Consider the following 22,214-nt stretch of genomic DNA (forward strand, 5'->3'; position numbering starts at 1 on the left):
CCTCCGCCGGCCGAGAGCCCGGACCGGAGGCGGCCTCTCTGCCCCCTTGTCCCCCGGCCCGGCGGTCCGCGGCTCCCGCCATGCCCTTTCCCCACAGCCCCCCGCACTAACCTCGGTAACCTGCCGCTTGCTCACTTCCGCGCTCCGGCTGCTCCCGCCTCCCCCTCTCCGCTCCCCTCGCCTGCCAACGCCACCGAGGCGCCCCCGGAGCCGCCTCCCGGCCGGCCCCCCCGCGATGTGCCCGACACCCCCATGTGCGGAGCCTCCAGGCTTCATCCGCGGCCGAGCTCCGCTCGTCGTGCCCTCCCGCAACCCCCGCCCGAACCTCGCCCAGCGCCGCGGGCACTCACCGGCTCCTCACAGAGGTTCTCCCCGGCCCTTCCCGGCGCCTCCGCGCCCGCCACTCAGAGCTTCCATGTGCCCAGCGGCCGCTCCTCTCTCCCTCTCCACTCCGGGTACGGCGCCCTCTGGAGTGCCCGCTCCCCGAGCGGGAGCCTGGCGGGCAGCCGGGGCTGTCACTCAGCCCGCCGGGGCCGCCGGCGCGGGTAGGGCGCTGCGGCTGCCGCCGGCTCGCTACCCCTTTGTTCGGCGGCGGCGCCGACAGCTGCTGCCGGCGGCGCTCCGCGGGCCCGGGCGGCCGCTCCGCCTCGGCGCCTCCCCGCCCGCCAGCCGCGCCTCCTGCTCCCGGCCCGGCCCGCAGCCCTGGCTCACTCCCTCTTTCTCCGCCCGCGGTCAACAACCGGCGGCGGCAGCACAAGTTCAGGCCGCCGACCCGGAAACTCATCGGCAGCCGAGGCCCGCGGGGCTCCGACGGGAAGCGGATCCACCGCGCCGGAGGAGGGAGCGGGGCGGGGCCGGGGCGGAGCAGGCCGGGACGCGGGGCCTGGGCAGCGGGCGCGGCGGGAGGATGCGGCGGGCAGGCGGCGGCAGGCGCCACCGAGGAAGGCAAGGCAGGCAGGCAGGGAGGGAGCGGGGTCGGGGCGACCTCCCTCACCCCGGCCCCGGGGCGGTCCCGACGGCGGAGGAGGCGCGGGGATTCAGCGGGGGCGCCCCTCGGGGGCTAGTGCCCGGCGGCTCCTGGGCGCGGCCGGGGAAGTTCGGGGGCGTTTCCCGGCCGGGCAGTGCGGGGCGGGGCGGGAGATGCTGGGGTGCGGAGCCGCCTCCCCTCCGTCGCCCTCCGGCCGTGCTGAGGCGAGGGAGCGCTGCGGGGCTCCCGATGTCCCTGGCCTCCCTCCTCCCTGGAGGGGGAGCCGCCCTCCGCCTCGTCCCGGCGGGTCCTGCGGGGGGCGGGAAGGGTCGGTGGTGCTAGGAGAAGCCTGTGCCATGGATCGGCAGCCTTTAGAATGGGGCCGCCTGGAATTGTTAGCACCTGGGTTTGGTCAGAATCAGTTCGTGGTGGTGTCTTCTGAAGCTGGCTGTGTTTATTGTCACATCCTTACAACCCCACCCTTCTTCGTTCTTACTTGTTGTTTTCTGGAGTCATATTACAAGTCTCAGCGCTGTCGGTTTCACAGACGTGCTGATTCTGTACTGGATTTAGTGTAGAGCAGCACAGAGAGAGTTCACCCGCTGCTTAATCACTTGTCTCGCCACCTGTCATCCAGGTGACCCGGCCGTACCAGTGCAGGTTCCCTCCACACAAGCCTATGACCCAACCCCTGTGTATCCAAGCACGTGTAAGGAAACCCAAGGAGCAGGCCTGTCCCAGCTGCGCATAAGGGATGGTTGTTCGTTTTTACTTTTAAAATTCTTGATATCCCATAAGTCAGCATGTTGCTTATTTAATGTTTTTTAGGTGCTACTGTAATGCAAATCATTAGCTGTTTCTCCTCAGATATTATACTGTTCGCATGCCGTTGTTAAATCCTCTAACTAATGTATTTATCTTAACTGATGGTGAAAATACCCATGCTGTTACTTATGTTGAGGTTTTTTCGATATCTTTTCAGGTAGTCTTGATCCCAGGAAAAATATTGGACTAAGGGCATAGGAAGCTGAAGACCTCTGTTCTTCTACAAGAGGTGGAGAAGCTAGAAACACTAACATTTAAAATATGTGGAGGAATTAATCTGCAAAAAGCATGTGTTTACTGATGCTACGGAATGAAAGGGTGTTCATTTGCAGATGAAGAAAATGATCAGCTGGAAGGTGGAAATGGTCAGACATAACCTTCTTTCTGGAAGCTGATATGTGATTTAGCTTTAGGAGGTTTTCCATATAATTTCCATACAATTTTGTGATTTTAGGAATTGTCACCTTGGTTTGACACAAGGGTAAGCAAAGCTTTTTCTTAAATCTGAATGCTTCTATTCACTTTTTTCAGAAACTAAAGATACATTCCTTTCAAAAGCTCTATTTCAATGAATTGTACTGCAGCAGTTTGCAGTCCCACTGAAATAAAACTAAGTAAATGAATCCGTATCGTAGTTTATTTTTATCAGCTTTGTTACTTGGCTGTAGGCAAGACTGTGTTCTACTTTGCGGGAGGGAGATGAAAACCAGGTATTTTCTTGAAATCCATGTGGAATTCATAGAAGTGTAGCACTTGTTACAGCACAGTTTATAAATTACAGTGCTTGTCACTTTGAAATGGCTTTCCTTTTCAATTCCATATCTTTTCCAGAGTTCAAAATTTCTTTGGCCTTTTGTCTGTTTTGCAAAATGGGGAGGATAGTTACAACGTGAAAAAAAAAAAGCATTGCTTTTATTTTAAAGATGGGTTAGAGAACAGGCTTATTTGTATCAAATCTGTATGACATCCTATTTTCCCCTTTCATGAAAAGGAAGCAGAATTATATCAGCCATTGGCATTTCTCCAGCTAAAGAACAATAAATGAATAATGCAAAGCTTCAGTGGATATGAGTACTGCATCCTGAAGTTTAGTGTGCTGTTGGATTTTTTTTTCAGCTGAACCTTTTCTTCCTGTTTATTCATTATTTCCAGTGATAAAGTAAGAAGGAGAGATGGGAAACCCAGAAAACATTGGAGATGCATATGTTGCTGTGATTCGTCCAAAAAATACTGCTAGCCTCAATTCTCGGGAATATCGAGCTAAATCCTATGAAGTAAAACTATTTCTTTTCTTTATGTATTAGTTGTTTGGCTTTTAAAATAGTATAGTAAATATGTAATCATAGAAGTGAATGTAGCCTTGTCTTTTACTCTTTAGTCTGCTGCAGAGGTCATTCTGACTTCTCCATTCTGCTCCTCAACATTTTGTACTTAGTGAATTGTGTTACTACTTTTATAGTGGCATAATAAATAATAATAATTTTTTTTTAAGTTCTGTGCTTCTGTCAGCTGTGCTTAAATTTATTTGGTTTTGTTATTGTTTGAAAGATTTTGCTGCTTGAAGTTCCCATTGAAGGACAAAAGAAAAAAAGAAAGAAAGTTTTGCTGGAAACTAAACTTCAGGGAGGCACTGAGATAACCCAGAGCATCTTGGATTATGTATTAGAAGCCACCAAACCAATTTCACCAGCCAATCAGGGTATTAAAGGTAAAGCCATTTTAATCTAATATACTATTGATAGCAGCATAAAAATATTTTTAAATTGGCGTGGCAAGGTTGTGCAAAAGCATGAAATTAGTTTAAAAAAAGAAGGTATGTTTTGAGGCTCATCAAAAAACCCTAAGCCAGCTAAAGCCTCATTTACTTTTGATTCTCTTTACTTTCCAACTCTATAAAATGCTTACTAAAAGACTGTTAATAAATGAATCTTTGTCTGTGCTGCTTCTTCACCTCAAGTTTAGATTTATAGCTAAACTTCCAGTAAACCAGATCAAAGTGGCTTTTGTATCCATAACTTCAGCTAGAACTTGACTTGGACTGGAGAACTGATAGATGATAAAGTCAGTTGTTCAGAAGACATTATCTATATGAAAATACTTCTAACATAACTGTATTGCTCACAGATGGAATTTGATGAGTACATTTTTTTTCCTAGTTGTTACATAGCTGATCTAGCAAAGAACCTCACACCTGTGATGACAAATCTGTTTTAGCCAGCCTATTACATTTCCAGGTTGGTATAAAGTATAATGACTAAAGAACTTCTGGTCTTTGCTGTGGACTTCATTTCTGTTGTTTACATGGTAAAATGTTGCAATAACTGCAGCTGAGTGGAGGTAACAGAGCTCGTTATGCAGCAAAGACAGAATAATAGAATTAACACACATAGAGGAATGCCTTCTAAAAGCAAAAACTCTGTTCCTTGCAGAGTTTGGAGAGTTTTAATTCGACTCACTTGGATGGCCCAACCATTAATTATGCCCAGCTTCGTTTGTACACTGCTAAAATATGCAGCTGAGGTTGGAAAAATTAAAAAGGGCTACAGTCATAATTTTTTCATGTTAATGGAAATATACATATTTATGTTCTTTAGTTTTTCATATGTATTTAGATTTTCTTTCTTTAGAAATAATCGTAGTTTTTTTTCCTAGAAAGGAGGAAGATTGAGTCTGGTAAGCTTTCAGATAGCCAACTCTAGATTTTTTTCATTGTTTTAATGATTAATTAATTGTTTTGTGGTTTGTCTGTTTTTTGTTTTTAAATAATGTGCTAGGAAAGCGAGTGGTGTTAATGAAGAAGTTTCCTCTAGATGGAGAGAAGGCAGGCCAGGAGGCATCCCTTTACATTGTTCCAACTGTTGTGAAAGGTAACATTGAGCATGATTTGTGAAGCTGCACCCATTTTAGCAGAAGTTCACTTGAGGGTTTATTTTTTATATGATATATTTAAGTTGTATATATCTATCTCACTGATACATGATTATATGTATAATTTTATATAGATATTATATGACACATTTATATAATATATTTTAATATTATAAAAATTCTATATTTTCTGTATTTATAATATAAATATATAATATATTCAAATATTAAAAGTTGCAGGCAGGTGCAAAACTCACCGAATAGTTTAAACTTTCAAGAAGTTACTTAAAATCAAGGAAGGAACCTTTGGTTTAATGTATTGCCTTTGTTTGTGTAACAATAGCACACTTCTGGTTTAAGCAGTATTTATGCAGTTGGTTATGTTTCAAAACACAGGCCTTAACATGTGTAGAATTTGCTGAATGCAACTCTAAGACATCCTACTCAGTGTTCTTTACTCAGAGAAGAATACTTAGTAAGTCTCTAAACAGTAAATAGATTCTTTAGAAAGTCAAGTCAGGAAAAGTATTTCTGAAAATACCAAAGTAAAATGTCTGTGTGATTTTGGGGAAACTTACTAATTTTTGCCATACTTCTAAGACTTGATAAAACCTATCAAATAGATGCCACTGTGGAGTTACCAGTACAAATACATACCCCTCCTAGTCCTGAATCATCTTCCTATATTTTCTGGTAACAGGATGCATTTAACTTTTACTCCTCAGTGAACCTGATCACACTGATGGAACAGTGACAGAATACACAGAGGTTTTAAGGCTAACCTGTGAATTGCTATGAAAGGATTGTATGTAATTGCTATCAATTATTATTTGGAGAAAATGAAGTCACTCTAGTCTGAAGTTAGAATATGGTCTTAATAGGGATGTGTAGCTACAAAAGATGCAGAAGGGAAAATAAGATTCTTCTCTCTGATGTGCCTTCAGAGTATGTTTCTTTTTTAGATAATACAAAATATACATACAGTCCTGGATGCCCTGTGTTCTACTGTTTACAAGACATCATGAGAGTCTGCAGCGAATCCAGCACACACTTTGCTACGCTTACTGCAAAAATGTTAATTGCCTTGGATAAGTAAGAGACACCATCATTAAAAATACATTAAAATGAAAAGTTTGATATTTTATATCAAAATATAAGTATATATGAAAAAGATAACTTGTCAGTGTAACATAGCATTTATAGCATTCTTGTGGTTAAAAAGGAAATCATCATGGTATTTTCTTCATGTTTATCAGAAATGGAAACCTTAACAACATATTTCTAAAAGTCTTTTTGCCAGCTCAAGAATGGTGTGTTTATCTAAATCAAGTAGCTTTTTGGAAGTTCATGCTCACAGTGAATGTTTTGTAAAATCATAATGTTTAATCTTCTGTAAATGGCATAATTGTCATTTGAGTAAGAGCACTTTCTAGAGTGTAGTAAAAATATCCTTTAATTGTATACCATTAAGATTTGCATTTAAATTAAATCTCCCTGTAGAAAGGGAGTGCATCTTCCCAGACACACAAATTTATTTGCAGTAGGGAATTAACTTTCAGAAAGGTGATTAGTTGCTTAGCCAGATTTATAGGAGTTTGAAATTTGAACATGTGAACATGTTTTCTGTTGTTTTGGTGGGTTTTGTTGTTGTTGTTGTTTTCTTTTTTTTAAATGTACCCTTAACTAAGAAATACCAGATGCACTTAGATGCATGTATGAACTTACTTGCAGTAATAAAATTAGCTGAGACATCTGGCTAATGTAAAAAATCATGCTACAGGCTATTACCTAAAAGGTTCTGTGTGTAAGGTTTTTACAGTTTATTAGTAGAGTTAGAGTGTTTCCATATATACTATCATACCAGTTAAATTTATTTGCTGCTTGCTGAATGACTTCAGGCTCTAAGTTCTGCTTAGAAATATTTCAAGCCTCGCAAGAAGCCTTGGAGGTATAATAGAAAATAGCTTACATTTTTTATTCTCTACGTACATAATCTGAAACAATACTTCTCAAAGATTCAAACTGCCATAACTAATTTATCTACCAAATATTTAGAGAAAATGCCTGAAAATACCTTAGAGGGTGTTTATAGCACAATGACTACAATTTTACTGTTCTTTCTGCCAGGACCATGAGTAAATGAAGAGAATGCTGCTTTTTCAGGGCATTATAGCTTGGATCTAGGACTTAGAAATAGGCCTAAGCATATGCACTGAATTGCAGATTACCTTCTGCCATCCTTACATATGATTCTGGGACAGACAAGATCCAAGTGGTCTGTCAGTGGATGTCCAAAGCATGTACTTCTCTTTCTTCTACATTTCCAGGCTCAATCACAACACAGAATTTATTTTACACAGAACTCCAGCAAAGCACATTTTTACCTCAAGCTTGAGAAAGCATGTGCAGAAACCTAGATACAAACCTGGCTTTAGACCTTTAATGCACCTCTTCATATAACACTAAAACAATTTAACAATTTGGTAAAAATATATTTATCCAAAATTTGAGATGAACAACTTGTCCTGAGCCCTGTGTTATATTGCATATGTGGTAGGAAAAAAGCAGCAGGTGTACAGTACTGACTTCCCCTGGTAGCAGAGAATAGAGAGCTTTAAAGCTCTTCATACTGTCAGCAGGAGTGCACTGAGAAGAGAATAAACTTCAGCGGAGCTTTATGAAAAGGCAGGTGGTACCCTAGTGAAAGAGACTTAACAGTCTGTAAACTGTACCTTCTGGTTTGTCGGCTTTTCCTGTCTTTCCCTAATGAAACATGGGAGTTAAAAAGCTAAAGTCAGTACAGATATTGAAACTCACCCTTAAAAAACTGCTTTTTTCAAATTTTTCAAAATTTGTTCAGAGTAGCAATGTTAATAAACTGAAAGTAAATGAAATGGTGACATGTTAGTTGTGGGTAAGTTTTGTGGTTATAACCAGTGTTACTCTTGGTGTATAACTTCCTTCTCTTTGAGAATTTGCATCTGCACAAAATTGAGCAAATACAACTGTTTTAACTGAGTGCGGTTAACAAATTTCACATTCAGGGCGTAATTTAGTCTTATAAAATTGACTGTGTGCATTTTAATTCTTTTTTTAATTCAAATGCTTGATTATCTTATATGCAATCCTTAATCAAACAAAATAATGGACACCATGACCAAAATGATCCTTTTCTACCTGAAAAGTAATTGCTTGCCCATTTTCTTCTGCAGGTGGTTGGATGAACGGCACACCCAGTCTCACTCCATCCCAGCTTTATTCAGACCATCTCCTCTCGAGAGAATTAAAACAAATGTAATAAACCCTGCCTATGCTACAGAACCTGGTCAAACAGAGAGCTCATTGCACATGGGTTATACTGCCCTGGAAATAAAGAGTAAAATGCTGGCATTGGAGAAAGCAGATATGTGTATCTATAATCCTTTGTTTGGATCTGACCTTCAGTATACCAATAGGGTGAGAACTATATTTTCATTTTGTATTTAAGAAACATGCATACATTTTCATTTTAAAGTTGATTCATTTATTTTATATGAGTGTGTGCTCACATCAGAGTTGTTTATTTAGCAGCAAGTGTGCACTAGTTTTTCAAAACCTCATATTTGATCATAATTCTCTTTCATTATAAAATGTGTTTCATTATAAAATGTTACTGTCGTAACTTTGGTTTCAAGAGAATACCTGACTGGAATGGGGGATTATGTAGCCAAATCTCAGTAAGACATTTTTTCAGTTGTGTTTAAATTATGTCTTCACAGGTTGACAAGGTGGTAATAAATCCATACTTTGGCCTTGGAGCCCCAGACTATTCGAAGATTCAAATTCCTAAAAGAGAAAAGTGGCAACGTAGCATGAGCAGTGTCACAGAGGACAAGTATGATGTTACATTCCTTTTTCATTAATGGATAATTTTGCTTTGTTTTATTACAGTATCACTTGGTAGACTTAGAATGAGAATCTTATTACTTTAGGCTTCACTGTATAAATACATATTTCTGTTTGAAATCTCTTAAGTATTGAAACACAATACTTAAAGGGTGAATCAAGAAAGGTGTAAATTATAAACATTAGAGAAGCATTTCGTACTCTAATAAATACAGCTGTGGCTTGATTTCTGCATGACAAAAACCCTATTTTTATGAATACTGGCACATTTTAGCTGCACAAACTTCTCTTTTATTCTTCATGTAGATCTATGGTTAGTGCTATGTTAGTAATTTTTAAAAATTGATGTTCTCAACAGTTGTAATATTTCTGAACGGTGTTTCTCCTGTTTCTCCTCTTAATTCATAGGGAACACCAGTGGGTAGATGATTTCCCTCTTCACCGCAGTGCTTGTGAAGGCGACTCTGATTTACTAAGCCACCTTCTGGATAAAAAGTTTTCTGTTAATCAGTTGGATAGTGACCACTGGGCACCAATCCATTATGCATGCTGGTGAGTCAAGGATAGTTTTGCCAGTCAAGTGCATTCTAGCTGTCATGATTCTTTAGGGCTGTCATTTATGTAATTTATCAGCCTCCAAAAGAAGAAATAAAAAAGCCCTCTAGACTTTTTATGTGTTGATTATAATAATATTAGTGTTAACCTTCTGAAGAGAAACATTGCTTCAGGTTTTGAGATAATTTCAATATAAATGCTTTTTGGGGAGACCAGTTGTGGACATCATGTCATCACTTACTTATTGCCTCTTATATCTCTCCTGACTATCTGTTCTAATTCCTGCTGGAGGCCCCGGGTCTACTATAGCGTGGTAACTTTTCCAGTCTGTGTTGGCTTAAGCCTGTGAGCAGCTTCACAGCACAGCAGTAGCTGAGCTGAACATGTTTTGCTGCTGGTCATGCTTTGAGTGGGAAGCTGGACTAGGTGATTTACAGAGGTCAGCATATCTGATAATAACTCTGTGATTTAATCTGTAAGTGCTTGAAAGCTTTCCTCAGTCATAAAAATGCTTTTGTTTTATCTTTATGGAAGTAGTCTTTTGTATATATAATGGTCAGTATGTCTGATGATAGGAATAATATGAAAATCAAATTTGGTTATAAAAAGCCCACAATCTTACTTGCTTTTTAGTGTTTGTCAGAAAGTTTGTAAATACTTCATACATCAAGTATACACAAGAGTTACCAGTTATAAGCATGAGGGTTAAGAATCGTCAGGATCCATCTGCATGACAATCAGAAGCTAAACTCTGATTTTCACACTGATTATTTTTTTCCAGACAAGCTGGACTCTGTTCTGCCATGACTGAATTGCTGCAACTACCCAAACTTAGCTAGCTTAAAGCAAGGTTCAGTTTGTCTATAATAAATCCAATCAATGGTTACTAGACCAGTGATTATCAAAGAAGCATAGAACTGATATTAATTTCTACAAACTTAATTATGTTCCATTGTATATGGTGTAATTTGAAAGCTAAAAACTCTTCAGTGTGGAAAAAAATCCACTTTTTCATAACTATTACCATCTGAAAAAACACTTTTTCACAATTAGGACCATCTGAAAAAAATTATTATATATTTGCTGTGTCTGTTCTGATTTAAACGTGTCTGCAGGTATGGAAAAGTTGAAGCCACTCGAATGCTGTTGGAGAAAGGGAAATGCAATCCAAATCTTTTGAATGGTCAACTTAGCTCTCCTCTTCATTTTGCTGCTGGAGGTGGGCATGCTGAAATAGTACAAATTCTACTAAATCATCCAGAAATTGACAGAGTAAGTTCTGTTTGTGTATAGAAATAGCAGTTTTAGCAACAGTTGTGTATGAGAAATAATTTGGTGTCCTGATCACAATGTATGAACACAGTGATCTTGTTAAGCAATTACTAAAAAATGGTTAAATATTTTAATTACCTCTACTTTTCCCACTGTGTATCAATTAAATGTTTGAACTCTGATATCAAGGATTTTAATTCTCTTAAAAATGTGTAAATGTTTACCTGTCTCCAGTGAAATCAATGTAGAATCAGTGTTTCTGTTTTTTTGTAGCACATTACTGATCAACAAGGAAGATCTCCACTGAATGTCTGTGAAGAGAACAAACAAAATGAGTGGGAAGAAGCTGCAAAACTACTTAAGGAAGCCATAAATAAACCTGTATGAGTTTGTTTTCTAAATAGTTTAAAATTTATATTTAATTTACACATAATCTTGTAGAAGAGCTAGAGTCACTTCTGGCTGTTACTGGAAATGTGCAGCACACTGAAACTGTTAGTGTAAATATTAGCAAACTGACGTTTTGTCTCTTTAAATGTTTCTGTTCTGTTTCGCAGCTCAAGAAACACATGTAAGACATGTAAATGTGATGCTCCAATTTTTTTGTAGGAGCATCATATCAGCTAATGATTTTATGTCTATTTTTGATCATGCAACCATCAGCTTTCTTTATGCATTCTTATCTTGTTGATAAACAGGAGCATTTAGCTGGCTAAATGCGGCTTCTATGAAATAGGTTTTCTTCTTCAGTTAGTCAGTGCAGGCTTCCTTGGCAGCCAGTGGAGATTTAGCCAGGATAGGAAACAAAATTTACAATGCAAGTCCTCTTATCCTGAAGTAGATTTAAAATTAGCCAAATTATATAAACCCACTTGTTTCTTTTCTTTGACTTCAGATGCAACCTATATCCCTGTAAGTAGGTGGTACTAAACCTGTCAGTTTTTCAAGATGTTTTAAACTATCTTCATTTCACTCTGCATGAATGATCTTCCAGAATAATTAAGGAAGGAACTGACCTTTATTTTAAGGATCTTATGCAGTAGATCATGTGAGTGTGTGTGTGTGTATCTAATGACTCTAAATACTAATGGACACATTTTAAGCAGATTTCAGAGTGTAATGCGTGATGTTGTCACTCATTACTATTTAATTAATACAATCTATAAACACCCCCTATAAACTACTACAGTAGGAATGACAGTAACTACTGCAGCAAAAATAGACTGATGGTTTCCATTCCAACCTCATTTTCAATCAGTTGTCATTTTCCAAGCAATCCATCTTTTTATTTTCCAGAAGTTTTTAGGAACTCAGATCTAGATGTGTTAGTAGATTTGAGGAAGGGAAATAACAAATCCCTGAAATATTTTTATTCAAGCAGCTGAAACATGTAACCTGTTACAGAAATGAAAACGAGACATTTCATTGATTTATGACTTAAGTATATATGCTTTAAGCACCTGATTCATGTTCATGTATGTCTTTCAGGAGGCATACTGTGGGCTCACATGAAATTCAGTGAAAGCTATGGGAGTTCTGAAGGGGAAAATCTATTATTTATTAGATTTATTTAGATTATATTAGAGGAGCACTATAACATTTAGTGAGATTGTATTCTTGTAGCGGGTTCTGAGTAAAGGGTGGTGCTTCCCTCTGACAATAAGCCTTTTTAGTGTAGGGGGAAAGATTCATAACCTGCCAGTAATAACAAAGTGAATGTTTTGGGATATGCACAGGCAGCTGAACCCAGATCCCTCAGGGAACTTTTAAATACCTACTTGCCTTTGAGTTCAACAGAAGTCCTCAAAATACCAGCAAGATCTTTCTTGGAGTTAGTGTTGTAAAATGCACAGTATAAGAACTTACACAGGACATGAAACAAGCAATTTGGGTAAATAATAAATATGTAGGAGTTGTGCAATGTTCTTTTTCCCAACATTATAGAAGTTGCTGATATATGGTAAAACCACTTTCCTCTCTAGAAACACCAACAGAAAAGATTTTAATGAATTGTTTGTTTAATACGTTCCCATTTTTACGTAGTATGAAAAAGCACGGATTTATCGTATGGATGGGTCGTATCGCTCCGTCGAGCTGAAACACGGAAACAACACAACTGTGCAGCAAATAATGGAGGGCATGCGCCTGTCTCAAGAAACTCAGCAGTACTTCACTATCTGGATCTGTTCTGAGAACCTCAGTAAGTAAAAAGGACAATGGTTATACTTGAGGCTTTATCACAGTTTATTTCTGCTTGCCTTTAGGAGAAAGTAGTGCTGTCTTAGGAAAGTAGGAGACATGTTCTCTGACAGGCTTTACAGCCTGATGTCTCCAAACTGCTTTCAGAGCTGTGGAGAGTTTCTCTGTTTTAGCTTTTACTTTGAATACCTTCAATAGGTCTGAGTGTATCACTCTGGCACCTATAAAGTATTTCATCCAGGAAAATGAGGCTGTTCCAGGTTGCCTTTCTGTTACAAGGCACCTTGGATGTCATAGGCCTTACTAGAAGCTTATCCTGGTTTTATCTGTATATTTCTTCCCAGAGCATCTGAATTTGGATGCATGTAGTTGCTTTTACCAATGTTCAGTCTTTTTAAAACTACAAATTAAAGTAATATGATTAATGTTTTTTCATAAGGTCCTTTAATCATATGAATTTTCCTGTGTTTTGCACAAAAATATTTTTTGATAAACAAGTTTTCAAATATATTTGATGGGAGAGAATTCTGATGTGAAATGTCATGTTTATATTTGTGGTATTTTTTGGTATTTCTGATCTAAATAAAAAAGGATATTATAGTTTATATTTGAGATATATAGCAAAAGATTAATAGAAGCCCAGAAGAGTCAACGAGTGTGGTTGGGTATTTTCAGATAATGTAGTCAGCAGTAATGCTGCAACAGGATAGCTATGGGACGCCTTGTGGATTACAAAACTCAGTTCAGGTCTGGTAGGATACTTTGTTGACAGTGTCATTAACACAGAAGCATTGCATTTAAAATTTTATTTACTGTCACCAGTGCTCCACTACAGTGGTATTGTTACTTTTTTTTTTTTTTTTTTTTTAAGTGGCTGTAATTATCGCAGGAAATCTTTTCTTTATTTTTCTTTAATCTTTTTTTTCCAGTGTCATACCATTGGCTTTTGTACTTTGCTGTATGCCACATGACAACTGTAACCCTCAGCTAAACATAGATGTTAATGAGAAGAAGGGTTTGAGGGTTAAAGTGTTGCTGCTTTTGCCTTTTCTAAATATGTATAATGTTTTCATAGAATCATTGAGGTATTATGCTTGCATTTGGGGGGGAAGAGCTCATTGATACATTGTTTATGTAAAAGCAAGTAATTCTCTAGATATTTAGCCTAGATTTGAAAATGAGCTCCTGATTTATGGCTTGAAACAACTAATGGACAAGTTTCATTATAAAGTATGTTGCCATTTGTCTACAGCTGTAAGGACCTTAGGTTTCTTGCTTGTAGGACAGATGATGCTTTTCTGTGTTTGAATGTAAGACGGACAAGTTAAATGAACAGATTGTTCTCAGTGAAAGATACTGTGCTATAACATATCCATATAAGTTTTTTCATATAATGTGAAATGCCACAGTGTGAAAGCCAGAGCAGTGAGGATGAGGCAGATGCAGCCTCCTAGAACCTCACTCCTAGAAAAAGCCAAGCGATAATCCAAGGACAGGCAGGGTGACTGAGTAAGCCAAAGGTACAGACTAATACATAGCAGGACTGTAGTTGAAAGCTCTGTATCAATTTCTCAGCTCTCATATACACAGGAGAACATGAAACATTTATTGACTTTAACCTGTTAAGAATCAAGACGTTTTACAGATTAAAAAGGAGAACATTCTGAAAAGTTTATGGTTTATATATATATGCAAAAAGAGCAAATAAGATAAATTGTATCTGTATTTTTCTGTCAGAAATAAAATTATTGGGCTTTATATTTCTGCCGTAATAGTAGAGACAACAGTCTCTCATGTTTTATTATTATTTTTTTTAGATCAGTCTTGGTACTCCATTGAATTTTTAAATAGCACTTCACCCCTGAGAAACTGAAAATAACAAAGTTTCAATGCTATTGTATTTAATGAATTGATGCTAAGAGTTTTGTCAAATCTATATTTTCAAAACCTTTTCTGTATAGCAGTTTAGAAAACATAGGGAAAATTTTTGTTAATGAGTCCTCAATTTCAGATACTCTGGGTTGGTGAGCATTTAATCATTTGTGTGTGTGTAAGTGCTGGGTTATTTGTTTATTTAGAAACTAACCTGTTATTTTTCAGGTCTCCAGCTGAAGCCATATCACAAACCTTTGCAGCATATTCGAGACTGGCCTGAAATATTCACTGAACTGACAAACTTGGATCCTCAAAGGGAAACTTCACAGCTTTTCCTGAGAAGGGATGTGAGACTTCCACTGGAAATAGAAAAAAAGGTCAGCACTTGGAAGCGAATGAAATTATGGTCAGACACTTTGAGCGCCAACACTCAGCATGTATAGTGACTGTAGTAATTTCCAAACTTATTTAAACCTGAGATCTCCTTTTCTGTAATGGTTTGAGTCTTCACATTCTTCCCTCCCTTTCTCTTGCCTTCCTGGCATCTCTTTGTTCTCTCTCTCTTTCTCACCCTCTCAGTTGGGTTTATCCAGTGTGTCCATTTGTTAGTCTCTGTCTGTCATACAGCTAAGAACAACCTGCCTGATTTTCTTCCTTGTGCTGTTGTTTTTCAGTTATTTAATTGGTCAATTTCAATGGGATTATTCAAACATATTACCAAAAATGAATTCATGGGGGAAAATCCACAAATACCAGGATTTTTGTGAACTTTTTTGATTGGGCATGGTGTGCTAGCTGCCTTTCATTTGCGTTAGATATCAGTTAAGTGAAGTAAGTCAATGAAAAGCAATGCTTCTATTACAAAGCACCACTAAAATGTACACTTCAGTCAGGATCACGCCTTTTTCTTCTGTCTCTGAATCAATGAGAAATGGTATTTATAGTTTCTGAGCTTATTTGCCTTTTTACAAGGAAGTCATATTGTTTAATCTTTTTAACAGATTGAGGATCCATTGGCTATTCTTATACTTTTTGATGAAGCCAGATATAACTTACTGAAAGGTTTTTATACATCACCTGATGCAAAGCTGATTACCCTGGCAAGTCTGCTTCTACAAATAGTCTATGGAAATTATGAGAGCAAGAAACACAAACAGGGCTTTCTAAAGTAAGTATGTGTTTAAGACTTAAAATTATGGGTTAGATTAAGTATTTTTAGACAGCACTTAGTATGGAAACTTCAAACTTTAGGTATGATATATTTGTTGGTTTTCTTCATCAGTGAGTTATAGTTCAGAGTAATCATGTAACCCTTGTAGCATTAATAGAAGTTGGAGATTGTGTGTGAAAATGTATTAATCTTAATTATTGCAGTCGTAGACAGAGGGGTGGAGGTTCTGTAGTGTGTGAAATCTGTCCTGAGATACAGTAACACCAAAGTGAGCAAGGTAATCATTTGAAGGGTTCAAACAGGGCTGAGGCTTTGAGCAGTGTTGAAGAAACATCTTACTATGGCAGTTAGACCAATGTCTGGGATTGACTTTCCCTCTTTGGACAGACCATGCGGCGATACTGTTTCTCTTCTGGAATTTGTCGAAGAAATGCTGTGCTAAATTGGTCAAACCCATAGCACCACTAGGGCCAGATGGTATTTTTCTCTCCCCTTCCCTCTGCATGCCAGCACAACAGTAGCTGAGCTATTTTGGGATGGCTTGTTCTTCCCACATACATTTCTACAGCACTGTCTGAGCCCATGAAGATTCCAGTTCTCTACTGTGCACATCTTCCCCCGTGCCACCCAACTTCATTCATGGAACAGCAGCTGTGCTGTTCTGGAATGCTGCTGTGCTTCTCATCTTCTCTTATTCACAGCATCAGCTGAGCTGCCTTGGCCTGGTGGATTTTTGCATGTATTGTTCTGCAGTTGCACAGCTGGTGGATAGAGCATAAGGAGAATGGGGTTTAAGTGGGACTGTCCTCCTGTACGAGTGTGCAGTTCAGTGCAGATGACTTTTGTATGAAACTACTCTCTGCTGACTCCCAGCAGCTGCAGGGTTCCTCTCTTCACTGAGGCATATCCGTGCTGTAGTTCCAAGTTCATCCTGCTCAATGGAAGTGTTTGTCTCTACAGACAGGACTACCTGCAAAGATAGGTTGGGCGAGATAAAAAGCCATTTGGACATGCTTTCCATCCATATTCACATAGTTCTTCTTCATATAGAAGAGGAGTTTCATAATTAGTTTTTCTTTTTGTAGTTGACGTAAATGTTCACTAAAAGACTTGTAACTCAAAAAATATATCCAGGCTGTTGTTTGTATGAGAGTATCCTTGACCTTAAAGACCTGATACACTGTCCTGTGCAGGGTTTTTACTGGGCAGATCATATATACTGCCAAATACAGTTTAAATAGGTTACATCACTAGGTCCTGAGACTGTCTTAATTGTACATAAAGGCAAACCAGTAAAGACTTGCATTCTGCCTTTTAGTGTTTTTTGTTTTCCTGCATTTTGGGTTTTTTAAAAAAGGTAGTTGATGTAAGTAACTTCTCTTTCATGTCATGTAATATATAACTTTAATGTGGAAATTAATTGGGCTGAGTCCTTGGTAGTGCTGACTACAGGAGTGGAAGGAAGAGTATCTACAGTCTGTCATATTTTCTGAGTATGTGATATGCTGATGTAAATGGCATTTTGTATATAATTTTGGCTTCCAATCTGGAATTCAGCAAACTACTCCCTAACCAAGTATGAGCCATGTGTTCTGCTGGCATTTCCTCTCCATGCCATGTCCATGATGCGTGACAGAGTGTATAATGTAAAGCTGGATCTGTCTAGCTCAGTATGGGACTTGAAGGTACACTGTGGCAGATGTTCTTTTTTCTTTCTTTGTTTAGTGAAGAAAAACTTTGTTCCTCTTTCTTTTTCTCTTAGTGAAGAAAATCTTAAATCTATTGTACCAATAACTAAACTAAAAAGCAAAGCTCCTCATTGGACGAACAGGATACTTCATGAATACAAGGTAAGATAAATAAGCAGGTAGTAGAAAAACCTGTTCTTAAACATTTTTCACTGGTTGTAAATTAACAAGCAGAATTACTGGTATAAAAAGCTAAAAATATATATGTTCTGAATTTTTGGGATGGGTTGTTGGAATATATTTCTTGTACAGTTACAGATCTCTTTCTTAGAAGAAAATATGTGTGTTATCTGTTCATTACCTTCAGTGTTAGCTGTGTATTGGGCACACTTCCAATTCAGGCATAGGCGTGAAAAAATCTACTCTGATTTAAATTTCCATGTCTGCTTGTAGCAATAGACCCTCAAAGTCCTTTTCATTAGTGTAACTTGTATCTTGGGGATCTGGTAATGCTGCTGATGTGCATGTGAGCACACACATAAACTCATTCGATTAGAGCAGTTAATTGAGAAAAAAATATAAATTTTTTGGACTTGAGCTGCTTGTGTAAGAATGCATCTAACTGAGGGCTGTGGGTCCCAATTGAGATCAGATTAAATTTGTGTTCTTCACAAGTAATTGTGGAAAAAGTGAGGTGTTTCAGAAAGAGAACTGTACCAGCTGAGGTGCATCACTAAAGGTGGCTGCCAGGAAACACTGCAGAGGTGCCTAGGGAATGTTTTCAAGCCTTGCCTCTCTTTCTGAGATGAGATTACTCGGTCATAAATTTTGTTATGGTGCCCACACCTGTTTTGTCAGAAATTAGCAGATCATTCCTGGTCTAATAGAGATGAAGGAGGGGGGTTATGGTGGTCTAAGACCATGGTGTAGCAAAGTCATCATTAAATTAAATGTAAGAATAAACATAGCTTTCTTGACTTCTGCTTTTGGGATATTATTTTGGGGTGTGGGGCAAGGGGGGAAGGGGAAAACAGTTGCAGTCTTTAGTTCTGAAGATTTTACACGTTAGAAATGGCTGTGTAGAATTCAGGTAAGCTGTAAGGCAGGGTGTGGATCCAGAGAGGCTGATCCTGTCTACCACACCCACAGTCATGGCCCCCTAACTGTTGAAGATCTGTGTTCTCCCTCATGTCTGTGCCTTCTGATGTTGTCCACGGCCCAACCAATTTTTTATTTGTTAGAGTGGTTGTTATCATGCTGGTTTGAGGAGCACTCCAGCGATAGTTTGTTCTGACTGCTGCACTCTACTGAAGAGGAAGGAACAGAAGCCTGTCTCATTCTGAATGAAGGCTCCACTAACGAAAAAAGATCTGCACCTCTCTTTTGCTTAGAAAAGAAAAAACAATCCATGTTTTTGGAAGGAGGTACTTGCTCATCTTACCATGTCTCACTGGATTGGACCCCTTAAAGGAGGAAGAATACTGAGTTTTAAGGATTGCGATGCATTCAGTATCAGATGGGTGCATGGCTGCTGATCCCAAGTCCCAATTACTTCTGAGAGAGGCAAAGCTGTGGGGCCCTTCAGAGGTTACGTGTCTGTGCTCAGATTTCCAAGGCTCACATCAGTATCTGGGTTTTTCCTCAGTCTCTTCTAGAACATAAGCCTTTCCATGGCTCTAAGGTTTAATTAGCTGTAGGAAGATGGTTGATGGGAATGCACTTGGGAAATATGCATTTAGTAGGGACTGCACTGAACAGTGGATTTTCTTCAAACAATCACAACTGTTTGGAAGGACTTGTTCATTGCCGTTGTTTCTTTATTTTTAGAATCTCAGCACCAGTGAAGGTGTCAGTAAGGAGATGCATCACCTTCAGCGCATGTTCTTGCAGAATTGCTGGGAAATTCCTACTTATGGAGCAGCTTTTTTCACAGGACAGATATTCACCAAAGCAAGTTCAAGTAGCCATAAGGTCATCAAAGTGTACGTAGGAGTAAATGTAAAAGGGCTGCACCTCCTCAACATGGAAACAAAGGTCAGCTTAAGTGAACTGCCAGTGATAACTATAAAACTTAATTCTCTTAAAGTCTTTTTACTAGAGGTAATTTCACACCTAACTGTTTAGTTAAACTTGACTGAAAATTTCCAAGATTTTAAGATCACTAAGTCACTAAGAAAGTCTTGTATTTTTTCACTTTACTACTTTATGAACTACAACTGCATTGTGGAACGTAGTGGTTTAAGTCTGAATCCTGTGAATGAAGGGAAGTTCAGTTTGCAAGTATGGAGGATATTTTCTGAATGACAGTTTCCTACATTTGATCATAGGCTTTACTCCTCAGCCTAAAGTATGGTTGCTTTATGTGGCAGTTGGGAGATGGAGATACGTGTTTTCAAATCCACAGTCTGGAAAACAAAATGAGCTTTATTGTGCATACCAAACAGGTAAGAACTATCATATTGCATCCTTTACGTTCAATTATTTTTTTCCTAAATTAGATACACAAGTCTCTTTTCACTTGAGATTGACCACCCTTGCACAGTATAAAAGAAGCCCCCACAAAGATTATTTTAAAACTTCATTATTAATATTTCAGAATGTTTGCTTGTTTTCTTAGCATGTGAAGCCTTCAGAATTCAAAATACATAAAATGCATCTATAATCATTTGGATAAATCTTTTGTTTAATTGTAATTGTTTCTTGCATATGCTCAATCCCTCATTCTCATAGATTAATTCTAAATATAATGAGATAGAGAGAGCTGGAGACAGTAACTTTGTGATTGAAAGTAATGGAGTTTGAGATTGGATAAAGCTGAGAATTGATTTTGTCATGTACTTGATTGTCATGGTTCCGCAATGCTGATAGAATTTAATTGCATCCCTTTACATAGGCAGGACTCGTTGTAAAACTCCTGATGAAATTAAATGGCCAGCTAATGCCAACTGAAAGAAATGAGTGATGGAAATGAACGATAGTTACGAGATGGCAACTGATGGCTGAGCAAAAAACAACTTTTTCCTCCTCGTAACAGGACTTCCATGTACATGAATTTTACACAATAGAAAAGTCAATTTGTACAGTTTTTTTAACTTTGTACAGAAGCTGCATGGTTTATTTTTTTAAAAGAAACTATACAACATATCTATTATTTTTATAAATATTTTTGTGTTTCATATATTAACTATTGTAGGGCTTGAGCTTAACCAATAAAGCTGATAAAATCTAAATGGTTTACCGAGTTCAATGAGCATGAATCCAGTAAAGCTTTTGTTCCCAGAGAAACATGGGACTACGAGTGCCATTAAGCAAGTCTCAGTTAACCTATTTACTTTTCATATCATTGCGTGGAACGTCAAGGAGGTGATATATGTTGCAGTACTTTGTAGACACCCTGTATTTTTAAGATAATATTGATAATTATGCTTGAAAGACCAGTTAGACTAGTTAGACCTTCAAGCAACTACTTTTGATAAACTTGTGTTTTTTATTTGGTTTCTGATGAACATTTTAGCTCGCTTTATTTTTACTCTTAACTTTCTCATACTTTGTATTCATATTTATTCTAAAATACTGCATGAGGATGCCAAAAGGGAAATACTTTAAATCATTCAGAAGCCATATTGAATGTCTAGCATGCTTGTTTTGTAAAATGGATTTTTACTTTTGCTGTGCAATATAAAATGTACGTATGGAGGAGAGGGAGACAGGGATTTACAGATGAACCTTACTCAGAGAACTTCAGAAAGTTTTATAAATTCTACCCTGGATTACAACACATATGCAGTAACAAAAGCTCATACAGGAGGTACTAGGTTATTTCTCTTAAATTAATTTTCCTACTGATTAATTCAGTTTCTTCAGGCTAAGAGCAGTGCAGGATGCAGGAATGAAGATGACAAGGAAGTCAGATACAGTTTGTAAGCATTCTGCCTGCTCTTTGTAGAGTCAGGGCTGGGGCTCAACAAATTGGGTCCCAAGTGTAAGGTGGGATCCTATGCAGTCTGAAACATATCCTTGTACATTAAAATAGTATCTGTAACACAAATCTTTGAAGTTTCTGGTTGTATTTCAGGGTTTTAAGTGCACTTGACTATTTCTTCCGTGTAAACTGCATGCTAAAACAGTGTGCAATATTTTGTAAAAAAAAAAACTTTTATAAAAAAAAATAAGAATTAGCACTTGCCTCTAAGTTTTCAAATAAAAGCTAAAATGAATGTGAAGAACTGTGCTGTTGTATAGTAACTTAACTCATACCTTACTAGAAACTGCAGTTTAAGAAATTAAAGTAGTAAGCTGTTAAAAATGTGAACAGGAGACTCGTATTTTGTATTCTTCTTAGCAAGCTGTACTTTTCTACTTAAACTTCACAGGCCTAAATAACAGTAAATTTTCATGGATTGTTATGCTATATTTAAGGTAAATAATGCAACAGTCAGGTCCTTCATCATGTGTCCCTGATATCACTTGGCACTGGTATCAGAAATAACATTTCTCTATGTAGCACTTTCTTAGAGAACTAGAGGAAAATGTTAGGAAGGTGTGGCAGTTGCCTATGTAACTATACTATCAATATGCCTTACTGCTGTATAGTCTTTTCTGCTAAATTCTTATTCATTACTACCTAATAAATTGTTTGCAACAAGTCCTATTTGGTGTTTCTGTTTTTGTAGCCAGCATGAATGTGCCATTAAATGTTACACCAAGCAGTTGTTATTACCAAAGAGCAGTAGTTTGTAACAGGCATGGAAGAAGAGCATCAGCGAGGACCAGAGGGAGAGTCCCATGATGGCTCTCAATTAAGGCAGTGCACCTTGAAAGCTGCTCAGGAATTTTACCAGGTAAATGGGAAACTGTTCATCATGGCAAGGCAGAGGTTTGGGGATGCACATCAGTGCAGCCTCTGAGC

The 22,214-nt window shown here is 38.5% G+C and overlaps 2 protein-coding genes across 6 annotated transcripts in view; one reads left to right on the forward strand and one right to left on the reverse strand.

The window, feature by feature from the left end:
* ANKIB1 (ankyrin repeat and IBR domain containing 1) overlaps positions 1 to 555 on the reverse strand; it is an 88,770-nt gene extending 88,215 nt beyond the window's left edge. For all 3 annotated transcript variants that reach the window (XM_040056635.2, XM_040056645.2, XM_040056615.2), the window contains exon 1: positions 351 to 555. The gene's annotated coding sequence lies outside the window, so the exon portion shown is untranslated. The remainder of the gene's footprint in view (positions 1 to 350) is intronic.
* Positions 556 to 892: 337 nt separating this feature from the next.
* On the forward strand, positions 893 to 21,953 carry KRIT1 (KRIT1 ankyrin repeat containing). 3 transcript variants are annotated; one of them, XM_040069298.1, is made up of 18 exons: positions 893 to 945; positions 1,950 to 2,273; positions 2,945 to 3,066; positions 3,341 to 3,500; positions 4,567 to 4,659; positions 5,623 to 5,752; positions 7,873 to 8,116; positions 8,419 to 8,534; positions 8,954 to 9,097; positions 10,216 to 10,372; positions 10,646 to 10,753; positions 12,416 to 12,572; positions 14,672 to 14,823; positions 15,448 to 15,614; positions 17,380 to 17,467; positions 19,133 to 19,339; positions 19,633 to 19,749; positions 20,199 to 21,953. In XM_040069298.1, exons 3-18 carry the CDS (start codon positions 2,965 to 2,967, stop codon positions 20,265 to 20,267), a joined length of 2,211 nt encoding a protein of 736 aa, XP_039925232.1. In that variant the 5' UTR covers positions 893 to 945; positions 1,950 to 2,273; positions 2,945 to 2,964; the 3' UTR covers positions 20,268 to 21,953. The 3 variants fall into 3 exon arrangements, with proteins under 3 accessions (XP_039925232.1, XP_039925243.1, XP_039925253.1); XM_040069309.2 differs by lacking the exon at positions 893 to 945 and having other exon boundaries at positions 1,433 to 2,273; positions 2,909 to 3,066; XM_040069319.2 differs by lacking the exon at positions 893 to 945 and having other exon boundaries at positions 1,433 to 2,021.
* Positions 21,954 to 22,214: the final 261 nt, after the last annotated feature.

Source organism: Hirundo rustica, chromosome 1, assembly GCF_015227805.2.
Source record: "Hirundo rustica isolate bHirRus1 chromosome 1, bHirRus1.pri.v3, whole genome shotgun sequence".
NCBI classification, from domain to species: Eukaryota; Metazoa; Chordata; class Aves; order Passeriformes; family Hirundinidae; genus Hirundo; species Hirundo rustica.

What these genes read in the sequence shown, in the direction of transcription:
- KRIT1 (XM_040069298.1), top strand. Translation starts at nt 2,965, where the DNA reads ATGGGAAACCCAGAAAACATTGGAGATGCATATGTTGCTGTGATTCGT. An exon ending in CCAATCCATTATGCATGCTG is followed by an intron (nt 9,098 to 10,215) that starts GTGAGTCAAGGA and finishes ACGTGTCTGCAG; the next exon opens with GTATGGAAAAGTTGAAGCCA. An exon ending in TCCTCAACATGGAAACAAAG is followed by an intron (nt 19,340 to 19,632) that starts GTCAGCTTAAGT and finishes ATTTGATCATAG; the next exon opens with GCTTTACTCCTCAGCCTAAA.